The sequence below is a fragment of the Pogonomyrmex barbatus genome, unplaced genomic scaffold, assembly GCF_055798465.1.
Source record: "Pogonomyrmex barbatus isolate J1 unplaced genomic scaffold, ASM5579846v1 scaffold2, whole genome shotgun sequence".
In the NCBI taxonomy this organism is placed as follows: domain Eukaryota; kingdom Metazoa; phylum Arthropoda; class Insecta; order Hymenoptera; family Formicidae; genus Pogonomyrmex; species Pogonomyrmex barbatus.
This window is the reverse complement of record NW_028297116.1, coordinates 20,879,702-20,896,475: the sequence shown is the minus strand read 5'-3', so window position 1 is coordinate 20,896,475 and position 16,774 is coordinate 20,879,702. Positions and strand designations below refer to the sequence as shown.

The following is a 16,774-nucleotide window of genomic DNA, read 5'->3' as shown; positions in this document are numbered from 1 at the left end:
AGGCGCTGTATCTTGCATTTCCCCGGCGATGAATACGCTCTTCTAGAAGACCCCCAGCTTTATCGATCATCCTTACGTCGTGATTCTAAATCAAACTGAAACAAATAACGTCAAACCGAGCTTAACGTATGATTTCCCATAATCACTCTAACGTTACCGGCAGAGTGCATTTTACCCATGAACTATTGTGCACAGTTGTTATTCGCAATTATTTATTATTGAAATAACATTCTACTACCGTTGCATTATTTGTTTCTAAACAATACCGAAATATCATACTGTTATTTTAATAAATAGTAACTTCACTAATCGATGGATAAATTCCTCGTTTTGTGTAACAACTTTTGTTCGGAATGAAAATATTTTTCTGTAAAAATATATAACCTATATACGTACAGAAATGTTTTCCAGAGTTTCCTGTTATATTACGGTTTATTTGGTATCAGAAACTAATTGTCAATAATACATCGATTAAAAAAAAATATTCAAGTATAAGCGCATATAAGCAATTTCAAGCATGAAATCACGCCGGCGCGTTTCTAAAAGGTGGATAATTGCTCACTTTGTTGGCAGAATGCCGTGTTAAAATATTTCCTCCACCTGGTCGGCGTTTATTGTTCCGCGCGTTGCTATTCTCCACGAAAGCGGCACGGCGAGGAAATCCACGAGCAAATGTCCCGGGGTCGCTTTTCATGGTTGCCATGAATACCTCAATCAAAGTGTGCGTGCTCGTATGGAGAGCATAGACCAGCGGACAACGTTTAAATATCAAAACGAGGTGTCCTCGGATTGTGCTATTTACCAAAGGACAAGGTGCGTCAAATGCGCCCTATTGTCGCACTGCGAGGCTTAGCGATGGAGATGTTCGGACGTCAGGTTTCACGAGTTATCGTTCATTGTCTTTCCAACAAGTGATATTTCTCGCCGCGAAAATGTGCTTATCCTTTACGACAACATATGAATGCAAGATACATTTTCCGGTTTTATTCTCGAAATGCACAATCTCCAAAAAGAGCGTTTTCTCTTTATCATTGTAATTGAAAGATGAGAAAGAGTGATAATAAAAATTCCTGAATAGGAATATATAAAATTCCTGAATAGAAATATATAAAATTCTCCATAATCTTAGTTTTTTTTTTTTTTTTAAATTCAATTTGTATTATCTGATATTATTTTTTAAATTTTCATATCTTTTAATCCTATTAATAATGATACACGATTTGTATCGCGAATAATCTACGGATTTTTATTAATACATTTTTTTATAAATGTACAAGTATACGAAGCAAAAATTTTAATCCTTGAAAATAGATTTAAGATAATGCTTCCGCGTCACTTAAGTACAATTGCAACGCTATCGTTTTCTCAAACAATGGGGCGATTCATTGAATAACATTGGAAGACATTGAAATATTTCCTATCTGACGCTTTAGTCCGAACTCGTTTAGATAGTAGTTATCAAACAACTAGCAATTTAAAATATCGTGAATTCGCGAGTGCTTTATAGCATACAATGTGCAGATATCAGTAGCGTGCAGAGTATACACAAAGGACGGCCGCTAAACCCAGATATTTTGACGCTCTAGGCAAAATACGGAGAGAGAGGTCTCTGTACGGCTACTTTCCTGTTCCGTGAGATAACAATAAAGCCCACGGCTAAAGGTAAACCTTGATTCGAACTGGGACATATCGGAATGCAGTTTCATTCTTCGCTCGTACTTTTATGCAAATGTTTGTAATAATATCTACAACTAAAAATGCAATAAATCTCTGGAGACAGATCGAGACTAATCGATTAAGTATACACATATCGTGTTTCTTTTATTTCGTTCTTTATTTAAATGTTATATATTTTATTAATTCAACTTCTGAGATATGATAAGGATCTTTGAAAACTACTGTGTATGGTAAATATCTACAACGGTATATAAATTATGTAGACTTGCTTAGACTCTTTTCTATTAAGTGCTGTATAATTTTGTTGATATTGTGCAGGTAGATAGTGTCAGCCGATTACTGAGTAAGCACGTTCAGTGAATCCTGCTAATTGCCACGTTGATTGACGGAAATCCAACGCGTCTGCCCAAACAGAGTGAATACCGATCATTAACATGCTCAAAAGTCTTTCAAATATTCGTTTCATCGATGTATATCTTCCGTTGGGAATAGGAATTAAAATTGAATTCCTCCTCCTTTTTTTCTGCGTAATATTTTACAATTAGGCGATATCGAGATACTAAAATGCGAATATTTCTTTGATATGGTTTCATCATATTTGAAATTCAATACGGAAGATTTCACTGTGAATTCTTATTAAAGTTTTTGTGCCATTCCCAGTTAAAAGGAGTATCTTTTATATATGACAATTTATTATCATTCTCCCTTTTCGTGTTATAAAATAATTAACCTTTTTTTCGGTTGAAATATACTCAGACGCAGTTTCATTTTAAGAGGAAAAAGATGTACTTGACTGTCGTCTGTAAGTAATTGCAGCAAAGAGCAATTTTAAAAGAAAAGAAATGTCTTACAATTAAATGATAAACATAGAATAGTTACTTTAAAGAGTAATAACCATTTTATCGAAGAGATTGCATAAAAATATGATGCATTATGAAACAATGTAAATGTCTGTACTAAGAAGCGCTTTCTTTTATATTCAGCGGCGCTGCATGCGATTTTTTTTACTTCATCAGAATATTAAACTTTTATTCTTGTGATTTAAGCTGTAATTCCAAATATCATCTTGCTAAATTTAAATTATTGACTTAAAAATTTATTAAATTATTACATAAACGTAAATAATAAATACATTATCGTAAAATACATTTATCGTAACATGATAAACAATTATTTATAATAACTGACTTTTCACAAGTATTGTTTTATTTGTTCTTTTTTGTGATTGCTACGGATTTTATTTGACTCCATGAAAATTTCTAATACCAGCGATATCGTTCTTTTACCTCTACAACAAAATCCGAGCAAGTTTTACGAGAATGGCGCGTTCAATATCGGCTATGCCGTTGCATGCGAAATTCTTCTTCGAGCAGAAAGCTTTCGAAAGCTTCATAGTTTCCAAGAGCCGCGACGAGTGGCGATAAGTGGCGTACTTAACTTGACAGTAGCGATAGTTTCAACTTCTCCAGTCTCCGGCCTCACAAATGTCGACGTCTTGAAAACACCAAATTCTCTCGCTTCAACGATGCAATAACATCGAAAAAGTTCTTTATATATTAATTTACTATAGAACATCGATGTTTAGCTCAGATTATAAAGTTACATAGTCTTTTACCTATACTTTTACGTATATTTTTTTGCGTCTATTATTTTTGTGCTGTTTCGCATAATGTTTTAAACTTATGCACGCTACGTGTATGTAAATGATTTTTAATTATATAAACATAGCGTGCGTGGCTAACGCGGATCGAAATTTTAAATCGGATCTTTCCGCTCTGAGAAGGAATCCCCTCAGTTTTCTCTTTGAGGTGTAAACGTCAGCTTTTAGGTTCCCGCGAGATTTTCTGCCGGTAGCAGAAAGTGGCGCTGTTCGATCCGATAACCATGTTTTCCCAAATCCTTCGGCTCCTCCTGAGGAGACGGTACGATTGTTCGGCTACATAGAACTGGCTCAGCGAGTAGGTAGGGTGGATGGAATAGAAGTAGAAGCGGCAGCGGCGCAAGTGGTAGTAGTCGAAGAGGGGAGATGCGGAGGGAAGACGAGATGGGCTCGAAATTGGTACAAACCGAATAATTCCAAGCGAAGCCTCACCTGAATCGTCTCCATCGAGACGAGCAACGATGCTTGCATTATCGAGGGAGCTCTGCGAATCGAACCAGATTCTGCGGAGCGAAGTAAGCACAGCTAGGTGTACGCTCTTATTCCCATCGCACTTATATACACTTTTTATCCCCTCGGAAGAATCGCTAAACCCTTGCTTAACAACGAGCGGACTCAGTGGACTTTTAAATTTCACAAAATTACACTTTTTCTTCCCCGTACGCTCTTCTCTCTCTCTTGAGAGGAGCGGTGTTCCTTATCCGCTCTTTTTCTCTTGCAGCTAATTCAGTATGGATTAGCTGTGACCCCTAAGAGCAATGAGTTTAATGTCTGGCGTCGTTTCTGCGGTCGTTAACGAGGATTACATTAATTTGTGTTGCTACTTGTTATGATAGATAAACTCAAAATGAATAACGCGTGGCATTTATGAGAAAAACCTAAGCGATTTTTCTCAAGTGGATACGAGGACGCCTGTTCCACATTAATAAAATAATTTTATGTCTTGGACATTCTTTTTTATATTTTTTAAAAGTTTACAGAAGTTAATTAACTTCTTCATTATCTCAGACTCACAGTTTTTATGAAAGTCCGCAGGTTTGAAAATTGATAAGAATAACGGTTAATACTAATATAAAAAGTAGATAAAAGGATGTTGTGAGTTGGACGCTTTCAAATTAGTTTCAAACTATCTGAGTAAAAGTCACATGGGAACGTCGCTGTCTTGCGAGATATATGATACATCGATACGTCGGTCAACTAAGCTTCTCACGAAGCGCATACAGTGGGATTGATGAATTACTTCAGTAACCGTGAAAAGTTGAAAACTCTGCTTTCAATCTTTACGCGGGACCGCTCTATTTTCTCTCCAAGCTTTAACTTCAGCTTTAAAAAGGCGTCGTCCTACTTGTCATTTTTAATTATTTTTATTGAGTCGTCGAGTTTGTTCAATTGAAATTGATCAAATTGAATCAACGCATCGAGTAACCGGCTTGATTCTTTTCCATTCCAGGGACGTGGAGATCTCTTCCTTCATCAAAGACGGACGTGACGACGCGTTGTCGTTTTAAAAGGACGGGTTGGATAGCAGTCTGTCAGAATTAATTAATTCCGCCGACGCTTCCCCACCTCCGTTTCTTTCAGCACCGTCAGCTCCTCCCCGGCTCCTCCGACTACCGCATCCGCGACAAGTCCTCTAGGCCATCCCCGCTTGCCGAGCTTTTCCCTCGTGAAAATCGCGACGAACCGCGAAAAAGCGTGTCCGTCCGAGCGAGGCGATCGCGATAATTCTGTCGGGGTGCTCGACGACACGAGAGAGAGAGAGAGAGAGGACTCCCGCGAGATGATTTTAAAAAGAGGGGCGCAGGCGGTCGTAGATAAAGAAAACTAGAAGTGGGAAATAAAAGAATGGAGATAGGTGGAAAGGGCTGACTAGGAAGGTCGGGCGAGCACGGTGCCGGAGGGAAGAGGGAGGAATGAAATTTGCATCGCAAAATCCTACCGTTTACCCCGTCCTCCTGTGCTCCCGTGTTTCCCCACCGTCGCTTCCCTCTTTCACTCAGCGAAGGAGAAGCGTGGAGCTATCCGTATATATATATACGAGGTAATGACGGTGCTCGGTATTCCGTGAAGAAAAGGAGGAACGTCCATTGGACAAGCGGGACTCGCTTCTGCATCGTGGATCCTGTTTTGTGTCTCGTAGGCTTGTTTGTTTTGCACGGGCTATCGAATGCACACAAAAGACCGAGCGCTCCCTCCTTCACTTCGCAGATCCCAACCCTCGTTCAATCTCTCGCTTGTTCCTTCCTTCAGCTACCGTCTGGCTCGTCCGTTACAAGAAAAGGGAACCAAGGTAGTGACCTATGAAGCGGGAATTTTTAAGATTTTAACTGCTGAAAACGTTTATCACGATTAGCGGAAACAAAGTTACTGTTTCAACTAGTCACCTTTGATATTTATTCATCAATCGATTTCGCGCACTTTTTAACAGAGCATAGTCTGTCTGAATAAAACAATGTGTGACTAATATGTTTACGTTAATGCTCCACTTTACCATAATATAATTTAATAATAATAAAATTTTGATAATACTCGAGAAACTTTTATACGTACGATAATTTTTGAGAATATTTATTTTTACATCGTAATTCAGTATACAGATTTAAAGAAGTTGAAACTTGGAAGAAAAGATGTGTCTAGAGAGAAATATTCGTTTTATATCCACAGCTCGTCAAATCGTATTAAGGAGATACTTGAAATGTAAATTATTGTCGCGGTATCGCTATATATAGATCATGTCGCGTACATTACCAGACATAATTCGAGATGAAACTTTAATATCAACTTTAATATATAATTTTCCACCGTGAATGAATCTCAATCTCATCGTAATACTCGCGTAACACATTATATAGAGAATTTTCCATCTTACGTCACATCGGCGTGATTGGCCGTAAATGCGCCGTATATGGTCGTCCACCCTTCTAATTTTCTTTATTTCTCCCCTTAGACAAATTTTATAAAATCACGCAACCGTGCTGTAATAGCACCACGAGCGAGAGAGCAAAACAGACGTTGTTGCGAAGCCGTTGGCTTCGGGGCGAACGTAATGCGATCTCTCCTGGACACCGCTCGTTAGTGATCGATAATTATAAATAATTAGCGAGGCGAGGCATGCCTCTTCGGCGGTGGATGCTCGACGAGAGCTCAGTGATTCTGGATGTATTTTATCTAAAAAAAAAGGTATTGTACGCGAGGAGCATTAACGACCCCACGTGCCGAGAGACTACTCGTTTTTCAACATTGGTGACCATCCCCCGGTGTAAAGCACGTTTCCATTATCTTGCTTGTGTAACTTCAGTCAGAGCTTTACCCATTTCGCGTAATACGCGTACTCGTTGAGTTTTGCTTGATTTTACTGAAAGGTACAGCATACCCGATAGCTTTCTCGAGCTCCATCGAGTATTCAAAGCAACCTATCTGGAGTTCCATTATAGGTTTTGGTGCATACGTATTGCCGTATCTTACAACTTCAATACTGTGCGCAACACTTGTTTCTGACGGCTTTAGGGCCTCGTTCGTATTCTACGCCTATATCTTAGACGTGGCGGAAAAAGCATACAGAGTCCTTACGATCGAAATGTGTCAGTATATTATTTATGATTCAATAATAAGAGACATTTTGCTAAAACAACTATTTAATAGTAATATAATTATATTATAATTTGTTATTATAATGATACAATAATACTCCACAATTATATAATGCGATTATGCACACAGTTGTAAGATATTTTTATATATTGCATTAAATCTTCACAATGTATAAAATGAAAGTGAATCTTCCAACAATAACAGAATAATAAAAAAATAAATAATAAAACAATGTTGTGGAATTATCACTTGACAGGTGATAAAATATTTTTTTTATATCAAAAGGTCAATAGTGCATTGAATAATGCAGTATGAAAATGTTGAGATAAAGATCAGTGAAAATATCAACTGAAAATGCAGATTGAAACTGAAAATGCAGAAATGTATGTATAGAGTTGTCGAAAAGTTTGACAGTCGAATACATTATGTTGCGCGACTTTGAAGGAACGATGGTGATGCTTCCATCGAGAAATGCAATCGTTATATCACGCGCTGCGTGAATGCACTCAAAACGCACCGGACGACAGCGGTTATTTGGAGTTTCACGTTGGACTAACGCCTAAAATTAATAATACTAACGCTAGGGGGAAAAATAATTTCACCTCCGGCGAGGTGTGAATAATGTATGAGGCGTGACGCGAAATCCGTGTGGTGTTACAGTTGCAATTGCAGCATATGGAACTATGCATACTTATACCATAGGATGTGTACCATCCTCGTGCGGTACATACAAGCGGGATACAATTGCAACAGCAGCAACAACAGCAGCAGTACCGTAGACGCTCTCGACCTCTTCCCCGAAAACGATCGCATTCACTAATAGCAATTAAAATTTCATAGCCCATGGCGTAGTAATGTTTCCACTATTCGTCGGCGACCCATATGACTGCATAATCCGTGTACAAGAGTGACACGAATTAGCCGTTGAAATTGCAGCACGGCGAGTGTGATTAATCTTGAATATAACGGTCGCTTTTTAACTAAGCGCCACTCGGACGATGGTGAGTGATTTTATTTCGCGGACGCGATATTTAGGGAGCCGATTTGTCGTGCAAAATAGACCTCTTATCATGCAGATTGCGCGCGACGTAAAATGAAGACGGACGAGGGGGCGGGTGGAGAGCGCTATTTGCAAAAATGATAACAAATGTCTACGCCGCCGTGCCGGCACGATAAGAGTCTCGCTTTACACGACAAATGCAAGTTTTAGCAATGATATTTACATAAATATGGCCGTTACATTGTGCCAGCGGTAATCAGCTTACATCGAAAAAACGATTCAGATTTGTTGACAGGAATATAAATATTTTATTTGCATATTTCATTTTGCTCCATTATTAGTTAAATCTTGATCAGCGATATTTGAATTAAATCTGACATAAAAGAAACATCTATTTTATTTTTGATTTTATTCGTGATACTATGTATATATTGTTTAATAAGATATCTGTTTTAATTAGAGAAGCGAATGTTTGATTATTACATTGAGAAATGTTTTTAGAGATACATATAAAAGTACACTTTTTTAACAGTAAGAGTAAGTTATTTTTATTCTGTGCCGGTAAATTTACTATGGCAGTTAATTTCATTGTAGCGTTCTACCTACAATACATTTTCGCGATAACAACCGACACCATTTTCAGGGAGAATCGTTGCTCAAACTATAAGATAAATTTATCAATGAAATGGGAGAGACAATCGGATGTTACGATTACATTAAATGAATAACGTACGTAAGGAAAATTGTACTCGAGATGACCGTTGATGATTATTTTTATCGTAACCCCGTATCGTCGCTCGCATTAACCATCGGTTCATATTCCACAACATTTTCGAGGTGTCTGCGGACGACTAACATGGATTACTCTGTGCTTAGGACATCGACACGAGGTTGTAACCACCTTGCGACCATCACGATGCTAGGAACGTGCTTGATGACCGATGCGGTCAGGACAGGGGATAGTTAGTGATGAGGAGGAGCAAGTTATCGGCGTGCCGACGGCCCAGGTCACCAGTAACATGCCAGTTCTTGGTCCCAGCGCTGATCCAACTCCACTTCGAGGACTTCTGATCGCCATCTTCGTCCTATTGTCCCTGCCGCGTTGTCGCTGCACGGATCTAGGTAAGTCGAATTCGAACTCCTGTACGCGTCACATATCCAAGTTTTATGACTTCCGAAAAGTGCTGACACTCTTTTGACCCCTTCCAACTTCCTCTCTTTACAATCTTCTCCATTGTCCCAGAGCGCATCGTCGTCGCGCGAAGTCAGGAGGTTGCGATTGAAAATCTTATACGAGGCATCCCGTGGAGAGAACCGCAAGTTTCTCGAGACTAAAATGCTGATAGCCTCGAAACAAGTATGAGTATGTGTCTCCACATATCTGTGATTCTTTGGAAACAATTTTTCACGTAAAATTTAATTTGTGAGCAACTAGTCCTCAAATATGTAACATTAAAAATTCTTCTTTAATATAAAATTTTCAGAGCGCGACAGAGTACTTTTAATGTTATATACGATATATGGTAATTTCATATATAAATTTTATAGTTGCAATAATTTTAGTTTAATTAAAATTACATCATTCCTGGAATAAACTACATGATGAAAATATTAAGTAGATCAAACTCCATAGTAAACTAACTGCTGCCGGTAATATATTTATAAATTAATTACAGCATCATCAGTTTTAATTATCGGAAGATTGCTCAATTATTTTTCACTCTCTCGTTTTATTTCACTCTCTGACTTTATATTGACTGAATATTTGTTATTCTTGATCATATTATACAGCATAATCTGTCAAAGTTTTTTCTCGCTTTATTTTCTCAATCTGAAAGTGACATTAAAAAGAAATGTCAAAATCCCATCATAGCTCGCATATACATACTATAACTAATTAATTATTATCGGGAATTGTTATTAGGAAAATATACGATAATGTGATTAATTGTTTATGCGATTCGTAGTATATTGTTAAATTTTAAGGAAAAATTAAATACATATTGATAAGAAAATTTGTGGATGAAATTCTATTTTTTTTTTGTTGCGCGGAAGAGGCATGACAATCGCCGAGGCTGCCGTGCGTAATAATTTTTTTCTCTTTCCGCGGCACTGGAACGCGTACGCAATAATACCATATACCATATCCTTCTACCATGCCATACCCTTTTATATACACCTGCATTGTACCCTCGTAAATGAAATGTCAGCCGCACGATGAATTAACAATACTATCTAATAGCTGCTCAGATGCAGACGAGTGAGCAGGCTGTTCATTGTGCCGATTCGTTCTGGCGTGTCGCGCTTCTGATTCTCGTTGTTTATCGCTCATTCGTTATATTTTTATGCAAAATTAATTGTTGTTTGCAAGACAACGCTATGCTGAAAGAAAATATTTATAAAGAAAGTGCATTAACTAGCATTTACTCGTAATTAAATTTTTTATATTATTTAAGTTGTTTTTAAAATAATATAGTTATAATATCTAACATGTATAAATGTTGTATAAATTATAATATTTAAAGAATATCGAAAGAAAAATTGTTGGAAACAGTTGTTGTGAACTTAGGTGAAAATTTTTTATATGACTTCGTAACAAATAACCTTTTTATATTTATAGAATATTAAATTGTTGTTAGATATATTTAAAGATTTTACAATTCTTCCATTCTCGGCATCGTGTATTTCTTTGACTAATTTAATTTCCATATGTTAATTAATAATTAATATTTAATTGGAATAATTAATAACATTATACAAATATTAATTATTAATTAATAATTATCATAACATTGAATATATTTGAACTTTTGGTGAATCGGACTGTCAATTATGTCACGAATCATTGAAATCGTTCATTATCCAGCATGTTGCGTGAAAACACATCGCATCTAGGATATCCCAATATGTCAGCTTGACTTATTGCTTTGGGACATGACACTAAAGCTCGAGTTCATAGCCGTTATCATCGTATACATTGGATATTCAATATATACGATACGCCATGTACTCTTGTAGCAAAGTACAGATGCACAAACGTTAAAATACGTCTATGAATTGCTACAAAAGATAATTGCACTTTGAATATCATTAATACTTTAGATATTGCAGACAGACGGGGAAATTAATTCTGAAAGAACTAAAACATAATAATCATTTATTATTTATTTACAAATATTTAGCAATATTTTCACACTCGTATGGCGTATCTGTTTTGTTGGAAAAAAAAAACACAATGCAATGATTGATTAACTGCAACGAATATTTCGTTTGTTGGATAATTTTCGAACGCAAAACATTGGATGCACTAGCGTGCTAAATCCAGGTTAGCTCGATAATTACAGCGTAGTTCATCTCAGTCGTACTGTGTCGCATTAACGGATGCAATATAAAGGCGAATATTATATATAATATATATATATATATATATATATATATATATATATATATATATATATATAGATGCAAATAAGTCGAAGCTGCGCGGTCTGCATAAAGAGAAGATTTAATGTCTATTAAATAATTGTATACACACGTATATATGTTGCAGAAATAGAACATAACTTTCTGAAATTTATTTGTAAAATTTATTAAAGTAGCTAATTGTGGAATTTCACATCTCAGTCAATATTGTCTCTATTTTAAGTAAACGTGTTATATTTAAGTGCACAAAATTCAAGACACAAATTAATGAAGTACGTATAAATGAAGAATCAGTTTTATGGTTATTAAATAATAATGGCGTCTTATTATTAAATTGAGTAAAAGATAGTGTAAGAAAATTTAATAAAGTCTGATAAATAAAGAAAAAGCAAAAACTTTCATGAAAAAAAAAATGCAAAGAATCCAGGTTGATAACGCACTGTAAAAATCATAACTTCCATTTGTAAAATTTTTAATAAAACAGCAAACACGATGGAAAGAACTTCTGCTAAATGGACCTCGTTAAATGAATCATATATCATTGCCAACCATTTTGTACAATGTATTAACTATCCTCAGCGGAAAGAGCATTTGGCACAATCTGCGAAATGTAGTTTTGTAATATTTATCTTCTTAATCTCCAGCAGCTATTTCATCGCGCGTTTGCAAAAATAAATTTTCGCATTTATTCTCATTCATGATTGACAACAGAGTGAGTTTATACTCTTTATGTTACTTTTTTGTATGTATGAATATTATATGATACATTGAGTACAAATATTGAATTGTTCAACTATTGTTCAGTTGATTGAATCTTTATCAGATTACGCCAGTGGGAATGAACAAAATTTTTAATTTGTCAATTTTGTTTGCAGATGAATTTTCGTTTATCTTTTCTTCTTTTGACAATTTAATCAAAAACATCTCTATTAAACTGGAACCATTGCAAATCGAATTCGTATCTATAAAAAAAATTTAGTGCTATTTATGTGCTAATTTGTTGCTCTAGTCCGAATTTTGTTGCTTATAATATTCTGAGAATGTTATATTTTATGTTCCCATTGTATCAAATGTTCCAAATATTATTTTCCATTTCCATAATATTCTTCGGATATATAGCAATAGAATGATATCTCTATGATATTAAACAATATTAAATAATATATTAAATAAAATTTATATATTTATATATTTTCTTGATTTAATTAGAATTTTGTATAAAAAAATAATTACATATGAACAAAAAGAAATTATATAGGCATGCTGTACCAACAAAAAACAAAAATACATCAGAATTTGTTGCTAATTTGTTGCTCTAACTTTACGTAAAAATATTTTGGATATTTAGTATTTTTACTTTTTGCAGTACTCTGTATGTAATATTATTTCTCAAAAATATTGAATTTTTGAAATATTTTTACGCTATGTTAGAGCAATAACTTAAAAATTCTAGTGTATTTGTTTTTTTTTTATACGACTGTCTATATATTTCTTTTTTATTATGTGAGGAGTTCAGCTTAATGGCGAATTGCCCTCCCCCCCCAACTTTGAACGCGATTTCCTGCTAAACAGCTAGAGCAACAAAATTCGGACTAGAGCAACAAAATTAGCACATAAATAGCACTAAATTTTTTTATAGATGCGAACTCGATTTGCGATGGTGGGGATTCCAACTTAATAGAGGTGTAATAAAAATTTAATGAATATAAAAAGAATGTGGGTTCTTTTATCGATTGCGATATAACTATAGAGTAACTAATAAAGAAGGGGAACGCGATAATCTAGCGTTTGACATCTTCGGACGTATCGAATGTAGATTTTAGTCGCGTTACCGCAACACGCTGGACCAGGCTACACCGTATAATGAACGGTAGGTGAAACGTAGGGGACAGTTACAAACACAAACGAAGTTTTGTTCGCCGTAATACCGGCTCATGGAGACCATAGCCGGCCGGTAGTAGCTCCGGAGGCCGGGCTAATCCCACGTCCGCTGCATTCTGCAGTTTTGAAACTTTCCACCGTAACTGCACTGTCGTAGTTTAAGCGTAGCGACACGCGCGACAAGGTATATACTAGCCGGGCTGACTCCCGCGGATTTGAAAATTTATCATGTACGCGTACATATATACCCGACATTGTCATCGGCCAGTGCCATTGCCAGTTGATATTCCAGCTATCAATTCTTCCCGGTGACGTTGCGCAGACATTTTATATAACGGCGAAAAAAGATATCGGATGAGCGCCGTTTCATTGCCGTCTTGCGCAAATGCTCGGCAGCGTTATGCATCATTTTACATGAGTATCTCTCTGACTCCAATTCAAAGATGTCGAGACGAGAGTAAAAAGAGAATCCTCGTATCTACATATTAAAATGCCATTAAGATAGAATGAGATTCTATTTTTATCCTCTCTTGTCAACTTTTGTCTCTCGTAACGACGAGACAAAACGAAGGAAGAATAATTATATTTGCATTTGTGTTATTGCATTATGTTAACTAACAGATATTTTTACATTATTATATTATTTGATAACTCGAATATATCATTTTTCTCTGTGATCATGAAAATAGCTGTTAACTTATAAAGAAAAAGAAACCGGAAAAGAGAGGCGACGCGAGCGCACACTCGCTACGATTGTAAATTGCTTCTCGTGTGTACCCAACGGAATACGAAGTCGCATGTTTGTGGCGACCGGCGTTTCCAGGGATTTCGTCGGAAAATTTGCACATCTCTGCGATAGTGCTGTTAGCGGCAGACGAGATTGTTGAAAACGAAATTCTTAGGCTCCAGGATAAAACCGTCGAGAATCTTTTGTAATGAAAATGCAGACGTAAAATTAACTATTCGATAATGCGATTCGCTAGAGCTGAATTCTCTCCGGAATAATAATCTATTATTATGTCACCATCTTCCACTCGAAGTTTTCATTTTAATGCGCGACGTTAACGGAATGAAGATTGATATTGAATTTTGCCTAATGCCATCGTGAATTGTTTCCAGGACAATGCACCACGGCTCTGGGCATGGAGAGTGGAGAAATCCCCGATGAAGACATCTCGGCGAGTTCTATGTACGATCCCAGCCTCGGACCGAAACATGCCAGGTAAAGGAACAATCGTATCACGAAACTACCGACAACTGGGTCGACCATTTTGGCATCTCAGTCAAACGAATATCTGGCTTTTGTAATCATCTAGTTCGGATACTGTTTATCATTATAGCGGCTCCCCATTTGTCCTCTTCCTGTCACATCTTTTCAATTGAAAATTCGAATGCTCTTCTCTTTCACAATGATTGCAACTTGTGTTTTTGAAATTTATATTTTCATATCTCCATTTTTCTAGGCTACTTTATTTTATTGTACCTCTTTATTTAATCATGTTACCAGAACCGGCTGGATGTATTTCCATCAAATTTGGAATGTACATTTGAGATGGTTTATTTAAAAATGTAGGAAACATTAAAATACAAATAATTAGAAAGTAAAATATTCTTCCTCCCTTACACATTTTAATTAATTAAAAAACTGTAGTTTACCTCGAAACAGATTTTAAGATGAAATATAACATAGTAGCCCACATATATATCTGTATGTGTGCTATTATGCTATGTATATATACATATACATATAATGCGTCTCATGTTATGTTGTGTAAAATTAAATTAGGTAATTGCCATTCGCATCACACTGTATTATCGAAATTCCTTTAACCTCGCAATGTAAATCGCGTGACACGTGAAAGAATGTCTCTCGCGCAATAGTATTAGTGAGCCTGCATGGTTCACTTTATTTCTTATTACAACACCGAGATTAAAATCACCAGCTAGTACGGCATTTGCGTTCCGCGCCTTAGGTGTATTAAAATTTTAAATAGCATGCGGCCTCAAAAGCACGGTTGTAAAACTTTGTTATCAGGAAACGAATGATGATTATGGATGGATATGAAGAAATGGAAATCTTTTCATTCGTCCATGCGATAATTGGCAAATTAATTTTACGGAAAACGCCTCATTATTCCTTTCGCTTATGCTAACGCTTCTTGTTTATCTATTTATCGATAATTATGAATTATCATAAAACTTTTATATTTATGTTTTTTTAAGAAATGTTAGAAGAGTGAACATAAAACAAATAAGCTAATTGTGAATATTCTAATCGTTTTATAATAATCTATCTGGAATCAAATAACGAAGCCGAAAAAACTGAGATTGATCGCTTCGATGAAATTGGAGGATTATCATTCACGATTAGTGCATATAGTCTCTTCGCACTCCCATCATTAATAACGAGTTTCCTATCCAGAACACGTAGACCGCAGAAGCGAGCTGTGTGTCGAGCGGATCGATCTCGTCAACGATACGCGACAATTTACGATAGGCTCTTTGCGCCCACCGAAAACCGTGACACGATCTCCGATAATAACCGGTTTCGTGTTTCGATACCCTTGTTAGAGTGCCATCAAAAACAACGACGATGATGAGAAAAAAAAAGAGGAAGACACTTTTTGGAAGACCATCGCGGTGAGACCGTTCGTCTATCGTAGGCTGCGTTCGGCAATTAAAAAATTTTAATTAAATCGCCGTACGCCCGGCCGATCAGCCGTGACGTTTTAATTAACGATCTACTCCGTAAATCAAAAAGCGGCCTACGCCGTTGCATATTTCGAAGTGGATAGCCCTCGCTGGAGAGTTACGTCCTTCGAGCAAGTCGTTTACCGGAGAGTTTCGGGATACACGGCCGCACACAAGTCCGGCACGATGTAACTTGGGATAGGGTAGCAGCGACCGAAAGGGGGGTCGACGGCGACGGCGGCGGTAAAAGGGGGTGCGCTCGACCCCTACAAATTACCTCCAATTTCGTGTAAATTCCTCGTGCCTGCGTCAGCATAATACCTGTATTAGAACGCCTGGCTCCGGCTCTTAGGTGGCAATAAATCTGTATTAGAGCAAGGCGCCGCTCCCATTCGCAAAAGGGGTACGACATCCCGGGACCGATTAATTTTTCAGGACCATGATTCGCTCGCCATGTTGAGTCTACAATGTTTCTACCCATACGTTCCAATAGCTTCCAAATTTTTTCCAATATGCTTTTTTCTTTTTATTTGATATGTAAACTTGTCACTTTACAAATTTTCTTTATTACTTTTGCTCTTACATTATTCAACATAAATTGTCAATTTTGATATAAATAGAATGTGATAAAAAAAATATACATTTTGTTATAATATTATGAAAAATATATATATGTAGTATATAATATATAATATCATAAAAATTTATTATTTTATTGAGACATATAGATATCTTATTACAATCTTTAATTTTTATATTGCATATAACATATTTCATGCATATATACTTTGTATTACAGGTGTTATAAAGATTCTTTGCTCAAGACAAGATCGTAATACGATTAGAGAGTT

The 16,774-nt window shown here is 36.3% G+C and overlaps 1 protein-coding gene across 2 annotated transcripts in view; it reads left to right on the top strand.

Moving 5' to 3' along the window:
* Nucleotides 1-16,774, top strand: part of Ddr (discoidin domain-containing receptor 2) — a 168,630-nt gene that overhangs the window by 84,399 nt on the left and 67,457 nt on the right. For both annotated transcript variants that reach the window (XR_016138987.1, XM_011643757.2), the window contains exons 3-4: nt 8,805-9,050; nt 14,352-14,454. Coding sequence is in view for 1 of the 2 variants with exons in the window: in XM_011643757.2 (XP_011642059.1) it covers nt 8,870-9,050; nt 14,352-14,454 (284 nt within the window). In the remaining variant the exon portion in view is untranslated. The remainder of the gene's footprint in view (nt 1-8,804; nt 9,051-14,351; nt 14,455-16,774) is intronic.